The sequence below is a fragment of the Nannospalax galili genome, unplaced genomic scaffold, assembly GCF_000622305.1.
Source record: "Nannospalax galili isolate Female #2095 unplaced genomic scaffold, S.galili_v1.0 scaffold127, whole genome shotgun sequence".
Taxonomy (NCBI): Eukaryota; Metazoa; Chordata; class Mammalia; order Rodentia; family Spalacidae; genus Nannospalax; species Nannospalax galili.
The window spans coordinates 1,353,350-1,375,866 of NW_008360326.1; the positions used below are offsets into that span (position 1 = coordinate 1,353,350).

At 39.3% G+C, this 22,517-nt stretch overlaps 1 protein-coding gene across 12 annotated transcripts in view; it reads right to left on the bottom strand.

The window, feature by feature from the left end:
- Positions 1–22,517, bottom strand: part of Fn1 (fibronectin 1) — a 71,562-nt gene that overhangs the window by 37,079 nt on the left and 11,966 nt on the right. For all 12 annotated transcript variants that reach the window (XM_017796259.2, XM_029560005.1, XM_017796257.2 and 9 more), the window contains exons 8-20: positions 22,225–22,404; positions 21,441–21,617; positions 20,109–20,261; positions 18,598–18,726; positions 17,130–17,273; positions 12,540–12,661; positions 9,609–9,786; positions 9,249–9,425; positions 8,314–8,442; positions 7,997–8,086; positions 7,081–7,275; positions 4,994–5,266; positions 3,304–3,570 (exon numbers count right to left, since the gene is read on the bottom strand). In XM_017796259.2, the coding sequence (XP_017651748.1) occupies positions 3,304–3,570; positions 4,994–5,266; positions 7,081–7,275; positions 7,997–8,086; positions 8,314–8,442; positions 9,249–9,425; positions 9,609–9,786; positions 12,540–12,661; positions 17,130–17,273; positions 18,598–18,726; positions 20,109–20,261; positions 21,441–21,617; positions 22,225–22,404 (2,214 nt within the window). The remainder of the gene's footprint in view (positions 1–3,303; positions 3,571–4,993; positions 5,267–7,080; positions 7,276–7,996; positions 8,087–8,313; positions 8,443–9,248; positions 9,426–9,608; positions 9,787–12,539; positions 12,662–17,129; positions 17,274–18,597; positions 18,727–20,108; positions 20,262–21,440; positions 21,618–22,224; positions 22,405–22,517) is intronic.

Sequence of the window (22,517 nt, forward strand, 5' to 3'; positions counted from 1 at the left end):
CCTGCCTCTGCCTCCTGAGTGCTGGGATTAAAGGCATGCGCCACCACGCCCGGCTGGGATTTGCATTTCTAACAGACTGGCAGATGATGCCAGTATAGGCTTGTGACTCATACTTGAGTAAAACAGGGAACAAAAGAAATTCTTTCAGCTTCTTTTCATCATTTGGAGATCTGAGTTTGATGACAATATATTTTCTCTTATCATCAGAATAAAATCTCTATAAAATATACAACCGATCAGCACAACCGGTCATTTGGTTTCATAATCATTGTTAACAAAGGTGAAGTTACAGGTGTAATCTAAAAATAGCTTCTTGATGAATTACTTCATAATTGTGGCAAATTGTTTTTAGTTGCACTTTAGATTCACTTTTAAGTTCTAAAGATCTGCTCCTTAAACTTGTGACCATTCATTCAAAATAATACTATTTTAGACACTGAACATCCTTAGCACTGGAGGCAGGAATTACAAAAGTATGCTTGGCAGTCAAGTATCCTGACACCCCTGTTATTTCTTTTAATGAAAATGTTGCCTCTTTGAAAAAAAGACAAAAGCCAGTATACAGTGCTTAAAATAGGCATGCCCAACAATCTTATAAATTTGGTTACAAATTCAGAAAAGCAAGGCCTCAGAAACTAAGAGATCTGAGTTGGGTAAGTTAAGTTCAAGGGTGACAAGTGTTTTAACAGCCTGTTTATTTATAATTCCTTTCTCTTTATCTCCTAGACAAATTATGTTCTTAATCGAGAAAAAAAATCCTATCGAAAGCATTTATACTAAATCATGAATGACTAGCGAGACAGAGTTATCCTCCAAAGTCATACAAACAAGAATTAGTCTATTTTTAAGGCAGGGTCTCATGTAGCCCATGCTGGCCTCAGTCTTGTTATATGGTTAAGGATAACCCTGAATATTGATCATCTTTCCTTCCAGGTATATTCCAGGTATACACCACCACATACGGTTTATGCAGTGCTGGAGAGCAAACCCAGGGTAGGTGTTATATCCCTAGCCCCAAACAAGGATTCAAATGTCTTAATCTTCCTGTCTCTACTCAGCTTCAATTATTGTCTTTATATATGGAAATTTAGGTCCAACATTGAAATTCTTTCCTTTTTTAAAGTCTGGATTTTAATGTCTCATTTCTTCTTTTTTATTTCAAAATACAGTGTGGCAAGAAGTCAAATAGTGTGGACTACTTCATAGAGACTGCTGTCATGGCTGAACTTGAGTACTACACTGCTGTGTTAGCATCTGATTCAGAAGTATGTGATTTTGATGACATTTGGGGTGCCTAGGATGGGTGACCCATGGTGCCTTCCAGTGTCTCTGAAATTATCCACTGCTTGCCTGCTTCCAATTCTGCCAAAATGCCTGGGTCAGCTCTGGATGAACATTTTTTAAAATATTTTATTTATTATTTTTATTTTACGTATATGAGTGTATTGCCTGAATGTATGTGAGTGCACCCGTGTCATGCAATACCACGGAGGTCAGAAGAGGGCTTCGAATTCCCCTGGAACTGGAGTTAAGGATGGTTTGGAGCCGCCATGTGGGTGCTGGGAATCAAACCCAGGTCCTCTGCAAGAGCAGTCAGTGCTCTCAACCACTCAGCCATCTCTCCAGCGGACCATTCGTAGCTGCCATGTAGGTGCTGGGAATCAAACCCAGGTCCTCTGCAAGAGCAGTCAGTGCTCTTAACTGATGAGCCATCTCTCCAGCCCCATGGATGAATATTTTTAACAGCCCACAAGGGAAAATTTAGAGAACAGTCGATTTCTTTGACTGGACATCTATGAAAGCCACAATTACACTTTCCTGATCTGTCCTGGGCTTTAACACTGGGTATTTTCTATCGCTTGTCCCAGGCAGCTAAAATCTTCCCAAGTTTAAGATGATACTCTCTGCCTGGCAAGACCATTATAGGAAAATCACCAAACCACAAACCCACAAACTGATGTCAAACAAAGAATGTGACTGTAAGTATGAGTTATGGGTTCTGGCAGGACTTGTCAGGCGAGGAACAATCTGGCTGTTACAGAAATAAAACACGCCCTATCCATAAAGAAGAAGGCTGAGTCCCCCCTAGAAACAGCTTATGCTCCCCATTTTTCTCACAATTGCTCTTAAGGATTTAGCATGAGTTGTAAACCTCAGAAAACTTATTTCCAGAATTCAGCTTTAGGAAGATAGTTTTAAAAAAAAACACATGAACTTAATTTTAAAAGCATGCAAGCCCCTGCTGATGCTTACAGACAGAGGGACTATTTGAGGTTCAAACAGAGTTGTGTAACTCCTGGTTTATGTTGGTTTACTTAAATCTGAGCCTGGCTGAGCTGTTTCATTATCATTTGCTCCTCAATCCATCAAGTCAAAACTTTTTTGAAAGTAGGATATGTGCAGTGCACTGCTCATTGATCTTTAGCTAGTACATTATTATACTATAATTCAAATGCGATTATTTTATATAAGCATACAGAATCATACCCAATAATTCAAATACAGAAAATAATCTGATAGAGTAAAAGGTGACTATCCAGCATATCCAATATATGTATCAGAGTCACTAAAAGTGCCTAAAATATCCTACACCAATCTATTCCTGCCACATAATTATTATCAAAAATGCATTTTTAACAAAAGAAGCTACATATTTAAATAGCCTATTCTGAGGAGAAAGAGCATACGGTTTTATTAAAAATATTATATAATATATATATATTTATATATAAAGAGGATGCTCTTCTGTAGTTCAGTAGGAGATGGAAGTCATCTAGAAAGTGCACTGAAATCTCCATGCTAATTCACTGAAGGCCATCTATAAGAAATGGATATTGACAAGAAACACAAAGACATTAACTTCATGAGAGTAGATTTTAGACTATCTCAAAACCAGGTAACATATTAGTAAAATTTTAAAGTGAACAATCACATAAGAAAACCTCTTCATTGTCCAACTCCATACACCAAATCTACATGGAGTTTCTAGTGAATATAGAATCTTGTAGAGAACAGTTTATAGAGAATCTTCCTTGAGAAATTCCAGAATAATTTACAAACTAAGCGTGTTTTGTGATGCCCATTCTATCAAGGCTCCTTGACTTACAGGAGAATAGGAACTAACAAGTCATAGACCAGTACCCAGTCCATGGGTGCACCTTAGTAGCATTGCTTTAAATGATGCACTAAGATTTTTAAATTAACTTTTAAAGAATGGAAGAAGAACTGAGAATGCCGATATAGTTAGTTAAGAACCTAAGAACCATGGCATCACTAAAGAAAGATAGTTGAATTTCAACTTACAAGTACTAAAGACTCCAGTAGCTTTGGGGCTCTGTTGGTTGCCTTTCACAGCCACAAGGGTCACAGTGTACTCAGATCCAGGCTGCAGATTCCTCAGGGGGTATTTGAAGGCAGAGGGCCCCACATTGTACTGCTTAGGCTGTCCTCCTCGGGTCAGGCCCACTGTCAATCGGTAGCCTGCTATCCGAGCACGAGGTGGAGTCCAGGTCACCAGAACTGTTCTGTCAGTTTCATTGACGAACTGGAGGTTAGTGGGAGCATCCAGTTCTAGAGAAAAAAAGATAAAACAACATGTCAAGAAATGTTTAGGTCAGTATTTACCATGCTGAAATCCTATAGCTTGAGTAAATATTCAAAATTTTAGCCCCCTCAAGGTTGAAACCAAAACCAGAGTCAAATCCCTTGAAAACATGTAGCTCTCAAAGACAGTGTGATACAGAATTTTGCCAAAACTCTTGTGTTGCTTATGAGAAATTGTTGACCTTTTTCACTTGACTGTCATCCTTTGGATTGGCTAATTTTCCAGCAAGATTTTCCCATCACCCTCGGAAATTATAGTTACAGTATAGTGATGATATTTTTAAGGCAAAACAAACACTATGCAAACCCCACAATTTAAGCCAAAAAGGTTATGGGAAGGGTTAGTACAATAAAATGAAGGCAAGGAAAATTTCCATATGTGCTATAAACAACATTTTCTATATGTTTACTGAATGACTAGTTCTGTGCTAGGTAAATAAAAGCCATTTCACCTGGGGCAAATTACAATAATTAGAACATATTCTCAGACCCTCAGACCCATGGTAGGATGCCAGAGAGTTTGTTACTATCAGAAGGAACACAAGTTGTCAGTTTTCTTTTTGAGTATGAGAACTCAAAATTTCCCCACAGGAATTTAAAACACCTTTCACATAGAAGGAACCTTTGAGGGGCAGTCGAGGGCAATAACCAAGAGTACCATGGGCTTTGGAGTCAGCTCTAACACCTAGCCCTGTGGCCCTAACTGAAGAACTGAAAAAGGTTTCATTTCACCCATATCCAAAATGAGTAATCATATTTTCCTTTATAGGTTTAAAATAAAGACTAAATACAAGGCCAGTGCTTGTAAAGAACTGAGTAGATAACTTGGTTCCCAATAGCACTAAATGCTTAGTAATTATGTATTTACTTACTGTGGTGCCTCATATATGCTAGGCAAACATTTTACCCCTGAGCTATACACCTGTGTTCAGCAATCACTCTTCTCAAATTCTACTGTAAAGTGTTAAAAGACTACATTTCAACCTTGATATGGCTATATTTAGTTATACATACAAAAAATGCACTTAAGGGCAGGGATGCAGGTTAGTAGTGGTAGACCACTTTTAAATCCCAGCACCATGAAAGAAAGGGAGAAAAGAAGGAAGGCATTCAAATTACATGTCCATGTCCATTAGCAAAGAAAATTCATCATCTTTAAATTCCCCTTCTTAGTATCATTCCAGTGGTACACGCATGCTGGAAATGGATTACCACTTAGCAGTCACAAAGCCCAGTTTCACTCCTACCATCCACATTCCTCTGCCTGGAGGTTTTCTTATTGTTAACCTGTGAACCTGGGAGTGAGTAGCATGTTGCACTACATCACAGGTAGATCCAAGGGTGTAGAATTTAGGGGTAGAGCAAAAAGACAGATAGGAACAGGACATACTGGTTGTCTGTTGTGCAGTCAGAGGCTTGCTTTCCCTGCCCTGGTTCACAGCAAAGACTTTGAAGTAGTAAGTGACCCCGGGGGTCAGCCCAGTGACTTCTGCGAAGGTGTTCCTGCTGATGGGCAGTCTCTGCCCGTGTTCCCCAGGCAGATTGACAGGAAGGACATCCACACGGTAGCCGGTCACTGCGCTGTCCGGGGGGGTCCACATGATGGTCACTTTCACATCCGTCACTTCCACAAACTGTAGGTCCCTGGGAGGGGGAACATTATCTAGCAGAGAAGAGAAAACAGTCATTCACATTTCTACCAAAGGTCATTATTAGAAATCAGCTCCCTCCTCAACAACTTAGGCGCATCCTAGAGTCATTCGTTCTAGAGCAATACTAGGTCTTGTCTCTTAATCAGAAAATATACTTTTTGGGCAGACAAATTTCCAACACAAAAGTATCTTCAGAGTAGGAAGTTAAAACAAATATACATAAATAAAAACTGGATTTTTTTTTCTTTTTTTGGTCTTTTTGAGTTAGGGTCTCCCTGTATCCCCAGCTGGCCTGGAACTTGCTATGTAGACCAGGCTGACCTTGAACTCACAGAGATCCGTCTGCCTCTGCTAGGATTAAAGGTATGCACTACCACGCCAGGCTATTGGGGTGTTTTATTTTTATTTTGTTTATTTATTTTTTGTGTGTGCATGTATTGCCTGCAAGTAGGTAAGTGCACTGTGTCATGCAGTGCCCACAGAGGACAGAAGAGGCTGTCAGATCCACTGGGACTAGAGTTACGAACAGTTGTTAGTTGCCATGTGGGTGCTGGGATTCAAACCCAGGTCTTCTGCAAGAATGGTCAGTGTTCTTAACCACTGGGCCATCTCTACAGCCCTGGGGTGTATTTTAACTGACTTCTTTTATTGTACTTAAGAGCAACAGATTAAATGGTTCTTAAGTTTATGAGGAAAAACAAGACTTGATGGTGCTGATTTTAACATAACAGCTGTCTTTGGTAGATCCTTTTCTAAGGTTGACATTTCATCCAACCTTCAGAATTTTAGGAAAATGAGCACAGAAGATGACTAAACTGCAAGAACAGCTGACAGACACAAAACAGCTCTCCCTCAGGGCCGTGTTCATGGGACTTGCACTCTAGTCTTCCCAGAGGGCTACAGAAATAAATACAGTCCATGAAGGTTGTCCTTCCCAAAGAAGGAGTTTAAAGATGCTAGTCAGGGGGCTGGAGAGATGGCTCAGTGATTGCTGCTCTTGCAGAGGACCTGGGTTTAGTTCCCAGCAGCTACATAATGGCTCACACCCATCTGAACTCCAGGTTCGTGGAATCTGATGCCCTCTTTTGGCCTCTATGGGCACAGCACAAACACGGTACATACACATAGGTACAGGCAAAACATTCATACACAAGTAAATCTTTAAAAAAAAAATGCTAGTTGGAGCTGGAGAGTGGACTCAGCAGTTAAGAGCACTGACTGTTCTTGCAGAGGACCTGGGTTCAATTCCCAGGACCCAAAACATTCATACACAAGTAAATCTTTAAAAAAAAATGCTAGTTGGAGCTGGAGAGTGGACTCAGCAGTTAAGAGCACTGACTGTTCTTGCAGAGGACCTGGGTTCAATTCCCAGGACCCAAAACATTCATACACAAGTAAATCTTTAAAAAAAAATGCTAGTTGGAGCTGGAGAGTGGACTCAGCAGTTAAGAGCACTGACTGTTCTTGCAGAGGACCTGGGTTCAATTCCCAGGACCCAAAACATTCATACACAAGTAAATCTTTAAAAAAAAATGCTAGTTGGAGCTGGAGAGTGGACTCAGCAGTTAAGAGCACTGACTGTTCTTGCAGAGGACCTGGGTTCAATTCCCAGGACCCACATGGTAGCTAATAACCATCCTAACTCCAGTTCCAGGGGATCTGATGCCTTCTTCTGACCTCCGTGGGGCATTGCACGACACAGGTACACTTACATACATGCAGGCAATACACTCATACACATAAAATAAAAACAATAAAATATTTTTTAAATGCTATTTAGTCAAGCCCTAAGAGACAAGACATGAGGGAATGTTGATTGAGTTACCTGAGCGTGGGATGCCAGTAGTCTCTTGTTGGATGAAAACGGGTGTGCTTTCTTGGTTTTCTTCCACAGCGTAGATGGTGATGTTGTACTGAATGCCAGGTTGCAAGTCACTGAGGGTGACGGAGTTGGCGGTTTCAGGAAGGTTCAGTTCTGTGCTACTGCCTTCTACTGATGGTGAATAGACTATTCTGTACCCTGCAGGTTTAGGAGATGTTAGATGCATGGTCTTCTGAAACCGAGGCTAGACAAATCACATCCTTTCCTGTCTCGTGGCTCTCTGCATCTTGTTAAGAATTAACAAGATTCCTTCTGACTCAATATTACCACTGCTCATGAGGAGGACCAACTAGCACAAAGATAAAATAAGAACTGTCATGCAAATTTTAAATAACAAACATCATTCTTGAAGACTCACCATTCTTAATAAATGTCAGTTGTGATGCCATTAGGTAAAACTCTAGCTCACTGCTCTTGAAGCTCTGGGTGAGGGAAGCAATTAACGAGCCAGCCTAAGCACTATCTATGTCTTTTGCGAACTTCACTGATGAAGCTAAAGTGGAACTCAGCTCCTTCTTCAGCAGCAAGCTTCAGAGAGAGTCTCAGGAATATTCTACCTCCATAATTCTTGGAATGCTCGCTCTAATGAGCCCAAAGGGCTGGCTTTACAGTGAGTGTGTGTGTGTGTGTGTGTGTGTGTGTGTGTGTGTGTGTCCCCCCACAGGCATGCGCGTATGTGCACGCAGGAGAATGGGTCAGTAAATGGATTAGAGGGAAAATGATCCGTAATGAAGTAGGCCTGGAAGACTTGAAACTCCCCTCGAATCCTTAAATGGGAGATTTAAGGTGATGTGCCAGTCGGAATTTGCTTCCTCTACACTGTGCATCAAGAGTAACATAGAAAGAAGTCAAAGCTGACCTGTGATAGGTGCCTGGGGCCTGCTCCATCGAACAACAATCGAGGTGTCATCAACTCGGTCCACAGTAGGGTCAGGAGGGGCATCAGGTGCTAAGAAAAAAAAAGTCAGGCAGTGTTGGTACGGGTGTATACTTTATAGAAAAAGACCCCTGACATTTTTTTTTTTTCTTTTTGAGAGAGGGTTTTACTATGTAACCCAGACTGGCCTGGAATTCAAGCCCCTCCAGCCTTATCCTCCCAAAGCCTGAGATTACAAGCGTACTTCACCATGCAACCCACAAAAGAGATTCTTTCAACATCATTTCGTGCAGTCATACCTGTTGTCTGTGAGGTAGACAGGATCAAGCTCTGTTCTCCCTCTTCAGATATCTGATAGACGTTGACAATGTACTTTCGGCCAGGAAGCAGGTCAGGGATGCTCACAGAGGTGGCTGTGCTTGGAAGATCTTTGAAATAAAAGGAGAGGTTACTGGCCAGAGCAAATGGATCTTCCATGCCATATAAGAGTTCTATATTCATAGGGGGACTGGAAGGAGTATGCTAGTACATAGCCCGTAATTGCCACTGGAGATCCTTTCATTTTCCATTTCTCCCCTAAAGTGTATTCTTTTTAATACTCCCCTCCACTTTTTAGAAGATAGCTCTCTGTCAGAAGTCAGGGTAGTACCCTATTCACACAGGTGTGTTCGGCAGACTTTTTTTAATACTACATTTATTTGGGGATGGGGAGTACACTTGCCATAGCACTCAAGTGCAGGTCAGGGGACTGGAGGTCAGAGGACAATCTGTAGGAGTCAGTTCTCTCCTAACACCATGTGGTCCTGGGTATTGAATTCAGGTTTTAGTCTTGGCAACAAGAGCCTTTATTTGCTGGGCTCAGATACCTCATCGGCCTCATTAAACTTTTTAAAAAGTCCTTAACCACTGGGACTTGAAAAGCATATAAGAAGGCACAGTGCAGCCCTAAAAAGCTAATACTGTCAGCTGCAGGCTTCATTCCGGCATCATAAAACTAGTCCTTGCTGTATGGTCCCTTACGTGGATAAATGCAAACATCTTCAGAGACAAGGAAGGTGCTCAGGGAATTCCAGCCAGACCTAGAAGGATCCACCCCCCGCCTTCCTTTGATGGTGGAGAGTGGGTTCAGTCTAAGCTGTGGACTAGTTTCAGAAACTAGTTCTGATGCCCTCTCCCACACCGAGTATCTGCCAGTCACCCCTCCAATTTATGCCGAGCCACACAGTCAGCTCACCAAGGTACTGTGGCTCATCTCCCTCCTCGCTCAGCTCATACTCCACCCGGAATCCTGACACAGTGTCCGAAGCTGAGACCCAGGAGACCACAAAGCTGCTGGCTGTGATTTCAGTCACAGATTCAGAAGTGGCCACCACAGGAGAAAAGGGTGCCGTCTCTCCTGTCACTGTGTTGCCTAGAGAAAGGGGAAAGATAGTTGTCAGTTATCTCGAACACCCACACTCTGTCTGCAGAGGACTGTTAAAAAGAAAATACAGGTGCCATTCATGAAAAGCAGTGAGCTGAGAAGGAGAGCACTTCCTTCGGGGAGGCTACCCCAAGCTACTTGGGCATAGCCCTGAAGATGCTGGGTACATACTGGTCACAGGTGTGGTGGTACTGGTGGTGAAGTCGAAACGAGTCACTTCTCGGTGGCCATACTGTTGGATGCTGATGAGCTGTCCCTCATATATCACACCTGGAGTCAGGCCTTTAATGGTGTAGGAGTTAAGGTGGCCTGGAATGGTAGCTTCCTTCCAGCGGCCCACTGGATTTTTCTGAAATTTTAAATTGAAAGGAAATATCACACAAGTGTTGAAAGGGACAAACATTCCAAGATGGTGTTCAGTAATCTGCAAAGAATGGAGGCTTTTCTCTGCTCCAATTTGGAAGAAAGTCATGAAAACTAGTCAGAATAGGAAACCCTAGCTGAGTTTGTGGATGTTAATGCTTATTGTTATTATATTTCTCAGTGTGTCATGTGCCACACTCCAGGCTGTTTTGCTTGTTTTCCTCACTAATCTTCATCTCCCTGCTTCCTGCCAAAGGCAAAGAGTATTGCTGCTCCCATTTTACAGGTAGAGAAACAGTGTTAAGTGAGGTGCTCCGAGTTACACAGTTGAGGTACTAAATATCTTCCTTATGGCCAATAACTGAATAATTTAATACCAGGACCCAAAGTTGGCCTCACTAATTTTTCTGCTTTTATGATAAAAGAAATGTGTTTCTCTCTGAAAGGAGAAAAGACCACACACTGTCTTTTAATTCAGTGAGACAATGGAGCCGTGATAGTTCATTGACTCAGATCCTGGGGCCATCACAAACAAGGTTCAAGTTGTCTGGTTTTGTGACTCATCCTTGGAAACCAACAACCCATCAAGAGTGGTTAACCAACTTTGGGAAAGAATAGAATTCAGTTTATTTAATCTTTTCCTTCCAGTTTACATTCTTACATCCTGTCCAACTTCATTAATATGTCACGGACCACAGAACTCATGGCAATAAATTGTGCAGAAAAGACCTCCCTCTCCCCAACTTCAAACAAGAAATCCTTTTAAGTGTAAATAATCTAAAGCGGTTTCAGTATCAAATACATTTTTATGCCAATGATTTTTTAAAAAAATTATTCAATCAAGCAATTTCTCCTGACTTCAAATGTTCAAGTACCCGTTTATATTTTGGAGATAAATGAAAGCAATCCCAGTACTCTAAATTTAAGTTTTAACTCAAATATACTGAAAGAAATTAAAATTAGCCATTGTTAGATTAAAATTAGCAATAAGCTTTTAGCTTTTTAGTAGCTATCAGAAGAAAATAACTGAATATAAACTCAGATGGCATATACTTAAACAAAAAAAAAAAAAAGAAATTGCTGCAAACACAAGGAGCTGGGGATGTAGCTCAGTTGTTAGAGTGCTTGCCTAGCATGGACAAAGCCCTAAGTTCAGTCTCTAGCATCATATGAATGGCATGTAATGACCCACACCTGTAATCCCAGCACTCAAGATGTTAGGCACAGGAGGATCAGATGTTCAAAGTCATCCTCAGCTCCATTGGAAGTCTGAGGCCAGTCTATATGAGACATTGTCCCAAAAAACAAACCAAAACAAAAACTCAAAGAAATTCCTCAATTTTAAAGATTTTCCAAATGAATGCTTATTTATTTGTAAACATTCCTATTTGTAGTAGCTTTGCAAAACACTTCAAAGTTTAAAGTAAATAAATTGGTGATGAGATTAAATGATGAGGAAAGACAGCAGGTGATGGAGAAAAGAAGACCACTGATTCAGTTGACAATATCACCAGATGTTAAGTTCAGAGACTGGCTACTCAAGACCACAGATGTCACAATGAAGGTGAAGAAAAAGAATGATCTTAAGAGTTTGACTTTTTCCTGAAGACTTTATGTTCAACTACATGCGTTAGTCAAATGTTTTTGTTGTCTTGGATAATTTAGAATTGGATAGGTTTGATTTAAAACAAACATTTTTTTTCCTTCCTAAAATAGTGTTTTATAAATTATGTCATGAACGTTAGAGATAGAAGAGGGCAGGTTTGAGAAGGGAAGAGAAAAGAAAGAAAATTAGGGGCTGGAGAGATGGCTCAGCAGTTAAGAGCACTGGCTACTCTTGCAGAGGACCCAGGCTCAGTTCCCAGAACCCACATGGTGGCTAACAACCATCTGTAACTCCAGTTCCAGAAGAATTGGAGAATCCAATGCCCTCTTCTGACCTCATCGGGCATTGCACAGCATGGGTGCACTTATACACATGCAGGCAGAACACTCATACACATAAAAATAATAAGAAAATTAATATGGTTTCTTCAACTTCTAGATACCTAGAAAATTCTGAGGCTCATTCTTTAAAATAAACCAACTATCATTCCTTAGTGTCACCTCCTACTCTGTCTAAATAACTTTAGAGAACCAAAAGTGTGTGTGTATGTGTGTGTGTGTGTGCGTATGTGTGTGTCTTTTTTGTTTGTTTCTGAGACAGGGCAGCCCCATCTGGCCTGAAACTTGATATGTAGACCAGGCTGGCCTTGATTTCACAGAGATCTACCTGCTTCTGCCTCCAGAGTGCTGAAATTAAAGGCATGTGCCACAACAACTGATCAAAAATACTGTTGTAAAAAATAATTCCTCATGAATTGAATCAAAAGGGAATGATATTAATTTAGTTATTTTTCAAATAATGGAAATAATGCCAGTAATTTTTCCTTTAATGGCGTTGTAAAACATACCAAAAATTTAAATTTTCTTTCCACATTGGATTAGAGCAGTTATAAGACCTTTCTAACATAAAGATCTAATTTCTTCTAAACATAAAGAAAAAAAAATGACCCCAAATCTACATGTCAATTTGATTGACCACATATTGACTGTTCACTAAGAAAATACAAATACATTTAACACTAAGTCAGATCTGTTAACTCAAAAAGCAGAAATAAACCAACCCACACTGCCCCCCCATCCTGATCCAGTAAAATCAAGAGTCTCAGAGTTCAAGGTTTCTGAGTAGATACTCACAGGTCTCCACCTGAGAATGTACTTAGTGATGTGCGATGGCTCTGGTGCATTCCACTGGATGGGGTGGGAGTTGGGCTGGCTGGGGGTCTCAGTGATAATTACTTGGACAGGACCAGAAGTGCCTGAAAACAAAAATGTATGATTTAGTTATCTTGTGTATATTTTCACTGAAACTTAAAGTTTATTGTACATGGATGGCCATCATTAAAGACTGCTTATTAGTAAACATGGGTACAATAAAAAATGATTAACTTAGCTAAACTTTTTACATGCTAACATTAAAAATCAAGACACAGATCTTATTTTAGTTGACACTTGTTGTCTTTCCCATAAGAAATGCAAATAGGATTTTTTCTAATAAATAAAAAGAAATTCAAATGTCTCAGCTTATTTTTTTCTGTTGTCAAAGAATTGTGAGACTATTGTGAAATTTCCCTAATACAAACAATGTAATTCAGAATGCAAACCTCATATACTAATTACACTTTAATTAGGCCTCTTTTAAGGCAAATTCTAATTTATGAAGGTTGTCACCATGAATGAATCTACTAAGAAGGAAATAACATTCCAAAGGCCATATGACATGATGTAAAACAAACATTTCTAAATGGGGTTGAATCTTGGACAAATAGACAAAGGTAATAATTAAAGACCCGGATTTATTGCCCATCGCTCTAAACTTTCTATCAGTTTGGAAAAAGAAATTTGGTTTTTCTATTAAGTATACTCTTAAGGTCACCCATTGTTCAAAATATTAAGAGAACAAGTATTCTCTTTCAAAAGCAGTTATCAACCAAAATGACATATTCTGAAATGTATACCAAATTCAATATTTTCACATCTTGATGTATATGACTTAATAACAAAATTTAAAACACAGATTTGGTTCTTTTGTTTGAAAAAAAGTAAAACAAGAGAAGGGAATCCACTTCTTAGTACAGCAGACTCTATTTAGGGCAATAATGACACAGTGCTGAAAAATTCGTTTACAGAACAGAAAACTATCTTCTCTGCTCTTCTTCTTTATGATGTCAATCAATTATTCATTTGTAGAGATTCCTTATAATAACCTAAGAATAATAATTTCTCATTGACATTCTGTCAAACAGATCAAATTTTTACATGTTTGATAAAGCACCATTTTATACTTAACAATTTTCTGAATGCTCTTAGGAGAGATATATGGATTTTCAAAGTTAATTATTATCTCAGAATTCTCTTTGAAAACAAAATTTTCTCTAGCAGAACAAATATGCAACTTACACATTTGGATGAACTAAAAGATTTTAGAATAGCATACTTCTGCTTGGGAATAATTCAAAGTTTGTTGAAGACTAACACATTTATTGAATCTTTATATCAACACACACATTTCCAAGACAAATGAATGTCAAAATTCACATATAAAACTCCCAGCTTTCCATTCTGAAGGGGCATATATTCCATGGAAGACATAGGTTGGTCCTATGATCAACAGGTAAAAGTCAATTCCATGGCCCTCTAGAATCACCCCTTCTTTCCATTCATGAAGCTCCTCACAAATGTGAGTACATTTAAAACGAATATTTAAGCAAAACTGTAAAGAATTAAAATTTTAAATACTACTTAAAGTGGTTCCATAGAAACCAATTAAATAGGAAATGTGTCCTTATGATGATCTGCATAAGGTTGTCAAATTTGATACTTTAAAGAAATCCTATTGTAATCTCATCTCACCTACATTTTATTTAGTGTCAATAGTGGCTTTGAAGGGGAAAAGCTTATGGTGACTCAATCTCTTTGAAAAGTAAGTCTACAATACAAATTATCTTTGCTCTCCACCTTTAATCATACTCCACAAGGACCAGGAAGAGGAGGAAAGGGAAGGGAAAAAGGAAAAAGAGAAGGGAAAAAGTTTTTCTCCAAGTGAAGCAGACCTACAGAAGCCTTCATTTCCTTTCGCAGACTCCTCCACAGGTCTGAATTCCTGTCTTTTAAAATTCAGGCTGATCATACAGTCCACCTTTAAGGGGACTGCACTAAACAGCAAAGGCGATTTAAGACATTTTTGTTCAGGGATGAAGAAACTGTGTCAGTAATTTTTTAGGTCAGTTAAATTCCAGCTCAATTACACTCTGTATTCTACCACATACACATAATTTGATGACAGGAAAGTTGAGAGCCCGGGTGTCATTTATATGCCTTAGATTTAAATTTTTCACCATCCTTTTGATACTGGTTATTGGTATCACTTTTTCAATGATCCTTTCTGGTGTACACTGGCATTTACCACTGTAAGACTTCACATTTTGTTTTAGTCAGTCTCATCAAAGTAACATAAATCATTGTGTATGACACAATGTCTACACTTCAAAATCAGGTCAGAACAGGTCATTTCTGATAATGGTGACCCTGAAGAAGTTAAACATTCATGGTGTTTTGCCTCAGACCTTTTTCCTCTACCTAATTTGCTGAGAGCTCTGTTTTCCCAGTTGCTTATTGACAAACCAAATGCCTGTTATCTTTTGTTAGTTTGAACAACTCTACCAAGTCCTCAGTAGGAAGAACAAACAGGGCAAGGCTCAGACACAATCCATCAGTAATCTGTTGTTCCTTTATGATTCCCATTAGGCATGGGCCACTGAGGGAAGCCACAGAGATAAGCAACAATCAGTGTCTGGGGTCAAGCACTCATCTCCTCTCCCTGAAATCTCTTCTGTGTTCAATGCGCTTTTGATGTTGCCCTTTTTAGAACTAAGAACAAAGTCAACAGGTAAAATTCCAACCAGAAGGACTCCTTTCCATCCAACAGGACTACCTCGATGCTTTCGTTAAGCAGTTACATGGATAGGTTTCTTTTAAAAGAGAGAGAAAAGGTCTCGAAAGTAAGCAATTTTCAAAATTGCTCTATCCACAGTCATCATAAGCATAAAAATAAGAGTATTTCTGTAGAAGCTTCTATCTTTGCTTATAACATTTAAAAAACCAACTACCCTACTAATATATTCTTTGGATTTACAGCTCATCTATAATCAGATTTAAAACTATATTAAATTAACCAAGCATAGTGGTATATCATGCCTGTAATCCCAACACTTGAGAGATGGAGGCAGGAGGATCAGGAGTTCAAACAACGAAACAACTATATTAACTCTTTTTAAAACTGTTAAGTGACTCTTAAATCTAAGTCTAATAAGAAATACAACTTAAGAGGCAGGTCACTCAATGCCATAAACCTGTGAAAGCTGTCACCTTTCTTAGCACTAATAGTGTCTCGGGGTTGGAAAGAGCAAAATGTTTCAAGTTCATAAAGAATATGCTTATGGGTATTTGGGGTTCTGGATCACATATTGTTAGAGTGTTAAGGGCTAGAAGGAATTTTAAAGGTAATTGGCTACAGTGTGCCACTGTACAGATGAAGGAATGGAAGAGTGAGGCTGACTTGGGTCTCCTTAACAGCATAATCAGACAGTCAGAGGTGGAAGCCAAGGCATTACTCACATCACCTTTAGCCACATGGTTCCCAGAGATCATTCTCTAGGATAGTGAATCTCTTACAGTGATTAATTTAACCCTAATCTTTCATCTTAACTTTCATGAAGTTAATTTAATATTTTCTATAACATGCAGATCTTGGCATGCCCCCTTTCCTGAAATTGTTTTTTTGTTTTTGTTTTTATTTTCTGATACAAGCCATGTTTTATGTCTAAAATTAAGTCTAGCAAGATGGCTTAGTGGATATAGGCACTTGCCACAGAAGCCAGGAGACCTGAATATGATCCCCAAAGCCACCTAAAGGTGGAAGGAGAGAACCAACTCCACAAAGTTGTCCTTTGATCTCCACGTATGTACCATGGCACATGCTCCACACACATCATGCACAGACACACATATGATAAGTTAAAAATAAATAAATGAAATTAATGGAAATCTTAGAGTGTTTGCTGAAATAGCTGTCATAATCCAACATGGGTCATTATAGTCACTCAGTGAATTTTAAAGATGTTTCTCTCACAAATGAATTAAGAATCCCTACAGCTAGACAAGATGTCTTTGTGACCTAAAAAAGGCAAAACAGCAATAAATACTTTGGGGTGTTTGAACTGCGTGGGCAGTAAGTTGACCAAGTTACTCAACTCCAGATACTTTGCTCCACAGTCCATCTCACTAAACAAATGACATATGACACAAAGAGGGCTTCGATGGCAGTGAACACACGCCTACCTCATACATCACTTCATGCCCTCCCTCTGTGAAACTGTGGCTTAAGAACAAGAATGTAAAACCCTCAACCTTTACTTTCAGCCCAAGTTTCCTTATGGCTTCTATTTCTATGTTTAAATGAGATAAAATGAGGTAGGGCGTTTTCACCTAAAGGAATAGTCTACAATGCCAAATGCAAAATTGAAAGCACCTTTTCATAGCCTTTAGTACCTGTTCTTGATGGAGAGCAGAGGAAGGAAAACCATTTTAGTCAAAAATTTAAGAGACACAAAGAAGGAAGAGACAGAGAAGGACCCCCAGCTTGGGCTCCAGTATATTAATGTACACTGGTGCTTTCCCATTATTAACACCATCCACAGTTTAGTCCTAGGTCTCGGCACTGCTTACCTGCGTAGGTCTGCAGAGGCTGGCAGTGCCACTCTCCAATGCCACGGCCGTAGCAGTAGCACTGGTATCTCACACCGTGTACAAACTTCTCCCAAGAGTCACCAATCTGGTAAAACGTCCTGGTTTCTGAATCCTGGCACTGGTCTAGAATCCACACAAGGAAGAGATTAAAATAGCCTCAAAGACTTAAAGCAACAGACTTAACTGTAGTGATAGATCATATGTTCTTAAAATTTTGAACAAAAACTTGCCACTCTTCTTAGGAATATATGGAGTTAAAGTAGTATTTGTGGGTATATGTGTATGGCGTTGTGTATGTGTGTAGTGTGTGCATATGTGCATGTGGATATTTGTACATGGGGGAGGGTCTGAGTTCTACTTCAACTCAGTCACTCTCCATCTTTATTTTTTGAGGCAAGGTTTTTCACTGTACCTAAAGCTCATCAATTTGGTTAGGCTGCTTAGTGAATGGGCTTCAGGGATCCACCTGACTCTATCCCCCAAGATTGGGGTTGTAGGCACCAGCTGCCATGCCCAGATTTTTACAATGACTTTGGGGAACCAAACTTGGGTCCTGTGTTTTTATGGCAGGTACTTTGTTGACTGACCCATCTTCCAAATCTTAACATAATATTTTGTACACATCTTTACCTTAAAAGGAAATTAGTAGTAAAAAATAAAATGTACCTATTGGGAGGCATATTTAGTTTTTTAAAAACAAATTCTAATTAAAAATGTAAAGATTAAAATTTCAGTATATATCGATAGTATGAATATTAAATTTTAAAAATTAGATACTGCATTTTACCCACATCAGTGAAAATAATTTACCATTTGAATAGCAAGGAAAAGTTCCACGATGACTTCATTTTATATATTGCTTCAAAATTCAGGAGCCAGTTTTACATTAATTAATGAGTTATATTTTAAGTATGAGTTGCTTCTAAGAAAACCCCTTAGGCTCTGCCAGGACAAACAAATTACTAGGATCAGTTTGTTTTCTCAATGAGCAACAACCTGCCTGCTTCAGTTCTTCAGTAAAGGAATATTAATTGATTATATTAAACACTGGTTTCTGGTAATATGGTTCTTTTAAGGCTGAAGCTTCATTGTTTGCTCAGCTCTATCTACAATAATAGCCAAAAAGGTGTTTCAGAGGGAGGTATTTACTGACAGTCCTATGCCTGTGGTCAATAAAAGAAAGTTCCTTTTTTATTTCAGAACCGAAGAACTAACTCCACTCAAATGAAATAAAATGACACTTATCACCAAATTCAACAGGAACAAAAAGATGATGGACAGCACAGAGATTATACCCTTGGCCCCTGATGAGAGAACGCAACTTTACAAAGCTCTCTGCAGACCAATGAATCAAGTGAAAGAGTAAATTCAGCCTGGCAGCACATCCAAAGCTGGCTAACCATCCTACATGGCAGCTAAAACCATCCCAGCAAAGGCAGCTACTTACCGATAGGGTCACACTTCCATCTGCCCCGACCCTGACCAAAGCAGGTACAGTTCAGCATGTGTCCCTCCTCATGACGTTTGTGGAATGTGTCGTTCACATTGTAAGTGATGTCATCAACAATGCACTGATCTGTTCAGGAAACAGTTGGATAGGTGAAGAACTTTCACTGATGAAATATTAAGAAATTTTGTTTTTCAAAATCAAGGTCTACTAAAGTACCTTTTCTACTGGCATAGGATACACTTTATCCAAGCTTAATGATACAACTTTTGCAACTTCCCTATTGTGCCTTATAGACTTCTAATTGTCAAGGATCATGGTCTATACAACTAAAAATTGTGTTAATATAGCTTCCTATAAAAAAACTAATTTTACAACAAATGTTTGTTTCACTTAGTTAATCATTTCATTTAAATTTTTTAATATTTTATTATTTCCATTTTATGTGTATGAGTGTATCGCCTGCATGTATGTAAGTGTACCTGTGTCAGTGGTGTCAGATTCCCCTGGAACGAGAGTTATATACAGAGAGTTGTTAGCCACCATGTGGGTGCTGGGAATTGAACCTAGGTCCTCTGTAAGAGCACCCAGTGTTCTTAACCACCGAGCCATCTCTCCAGCCCCTCATTTAAATTTTTGCTTATCACAAGATGATTGGAGAAATTTATGTAGCATATAGCATGATGTTGTGGTCTGCTTTCTGGAATAGGAAGGAGGGAAAAAATATTTGTATTGGGGAAATAAAAATGACATCTACGGTGTTTGAGAAGTTTTTTTAAAAAATAGGTTAATTTTATCCTTCATTCTCCTGAGAAGTCCTGAAAAAAAAAAAAATCACAAAACATTGTCTCAGGTCCCCACTTTCTCATCTATAAAAAGAGGGGTTGTTTTGCACACTGTATTAAGGTTCCTTTCAGCTCTGCAGTATCCTAAGTAATAACAATTACTTGTAGACCGCTTTACCCATTGAATTCCATAAAAGCAGTAAGTCCAGGGCAGCATCTATAGACTAGCTATGTGGACTATTTACCACATAGCTCAGAGTTCTACCTATTACTTTTCAGTCAAAGAAATGGAAAACTGAAATTTTTTTTAAATAAAAACAACTCATAATATTACATATCTGAGTTCAAGGGGGAAAAACTAATTTGAGCAAAGGACATTAATTGTTCTAAGTATTTGTCTTCCTAAATTTGGCTCTGCAAGGATCTGGTGTTTGAAGAGCCAAGACCTTTTCCTTTACAGAAATGATCTGATCCTTTCTAGACATAAATGCATGGCATAACCTAATGGCAAAAGGATGGTGGGTGCCCTACACTTGGAAGTCACCCTTTGGCTTGCCCTCATCCTGGGAAAGTTTCAGAACCCGATATACTAGACTCACTTGCCAGCTTTTCTCAACTGGCTGCTGAGAATGAAAAACTTTGTTTCTCAACTCTTGGCAAGTACGTTTTCACATGGATGCCTGTCTCCCTGTTCTCTGAAATATCTTCATCAGTAAGGCAGCATACCTCGGAGCTGGGAGTAGGCGACACAGGTCCATTCCCCACGACCGTTCCCAACACACGTGCACCTCATCATGTGGCCCATGTCATGCTGCTTATCCCACTGATCTCCAATGCGATACATGACCCCTTCACTGGTTGTGCAGATCTCCTCATGGGCTATTTAGAAGTAGATAAGAAATACACTTGATAACTGATCGCAAGGTCCAAACTAATATGCATACAAAGTTATCAGTCTAATTTGGTCATCCTAGGAACTTGGGAAGAAGCCTTGCATGCCTCAGAGATACCTAAGAGCTGCTGGGTGGAGGTGGAGAGTTTCAAACTTTCTGGGGAGGAAACACAGTCCAAAGGTGAAATACAGGAAGGAAATGTAGGAAGGGCTACAAAATCTAGACTAAGGTAACTCCATACATTCATCCAATTGATTCCCATTGAGCTACAGGACTGGATTTGACAACAGCTGCATAACTTTGCCTATTCCAATTTATTCTAGCTCAAAGGAAAGCTATGGGGTTGAGCACACAATTGTGAGTTAAAGTGACTCTCCATCCTAAAAGAACCAACGTATCTTTTGTTGAAATGAGAAAAATGAAAGCGTAAAGTGTTTCCTTGCCTGTTATCCTGCTTCTACAACTGGAAAATTGAATGTCATCTGAAGGGCTCTTGAAATTTGAAAGCAAAATAACCAGTACCGGCTTCCTCTTACTTTCATTCAGGTAAACTAGGGACTTAACAAAAACAATTCTGTACCTGTCAGAAAACAAATTTTCTGACTTGTTTTGATCATTTTGGTACTTACTAACTGCAAGAGCTGACGCCAGTCAAACCGATCATGTATCAATAAGTGTAGGTCTGTTATTGACAACCACAGTCAGGTTATTTTAAAGATACATCTTTGTGATTTATATTCATATACTTATGAAATTTTTAAAAGTATTTTGTGTTTGAGTTTTTTATATTTAATCATGTCATTGGACTTGATTAATTATGTGTTTATTTATTTATTATCTATCTTTGAAGCAGGGTCTTACTATATAGCCCTGACCGATCTGATATTCACTATGTTGACCAGGCTGGCCTTGAACTCACAGAGATCTGCTTGCCTCTGTCTCCCAAGTGCTTGGGATTAAAGCTCAATGGGATTTTAAAAGCATACCAATAATCATTGCTATTGGTAAACAGTCATCTGGATTTATATAAGACATAATACACACACATTACGCATTTTTCTTTTTCAAACTATGTTAAGAAGAAAAGTAAGAATAAGAGGCCACTAATCTATCTTTGCTCCATAAGTGGTGGTCCATATAGATAACCCAAAGGGCTTCCTCTCACCAGCCATAGGGCAGAATCCAAACTTCTGGTCAGCATCATAATTCTGAGTAGTTCCACACCACTTCATGTTGTCCCTCCTGCCCTCAGAAGTACAGTCGGTGTAATTGCGGTTGTTGTACAGGAAGGGGAAGTGGCATAAGGCACCATTGGAATTTCCACCTCGAGTCTGAACCAAAACTACACAAGACAACATACAAATAGGCAGATTACGGCTGAGCTTTGGAGTGTACCGTGGGGATTGACTATGAAAAAACTTAGAGCCAGGTTCCTGCTGCTAATTCCCAGAGTGCCTATCCCAGAATAAAAGATATGTTAGTATAGTCCTAAGCTTCTTAGAGGATTTTCATCTTCACCTTCAAAATAGATTTAAATCTCATGTTCTCTCATTTTCCCAGCCAAGAAGGGGAAAAAAAAAAGACTAAATGATAGCTTTGTGTAAAATACGGTTTTAACCAGAAGATAAGCAAAGGCACTACTCAGACATTTCAATCCTGTGTGTTCGGGGGCTCTGTGGAATCATCCACTGATGTCAATATGTGAGTGTCTTTAATCATATCATAATCTCTATGAGTCAAAATAATCAAACCTCAGGGCTTTTCCTTTGGTGTCATTTCCCAGTGGTGCTGAGAGACATGGAAAGAGCCTCTGCTGCAGAATTACACTGTGTCTCTCGGGTCCAAACAGATCAAAAGTGAGTTTCTTGAGCAGCCTCACAATTAATGATTTGCCTGCTAGCAAACAGAAGGGGTTTTCCTGGTTGCTCTGGTTCTCCTGGGACACTTACCAGTGTGGTCTGTACAGAAAGAATACTTCTGGTCCTGCTCGTAATTTGAAGTCGTGCTGCACCACAGATGTCCATCTTGCCGCCCTTCTGTGGTACATGAGTAGAAGGTCCTGCCATTGTAGGTGAACGGGAGGACACAGGGCTCCCCATTGGAATTGCCACCGTAAGTCTGGGTCACAGCTACAAGCATAACCAAGAGTTTCAGTCAAAAGAGCTAATCCTCCCACCAGTGGTAGCACATTTCTAATTTAAATGAGACTGGGTTTGGGCCATTGAAGGATCAAGCTGGGAAG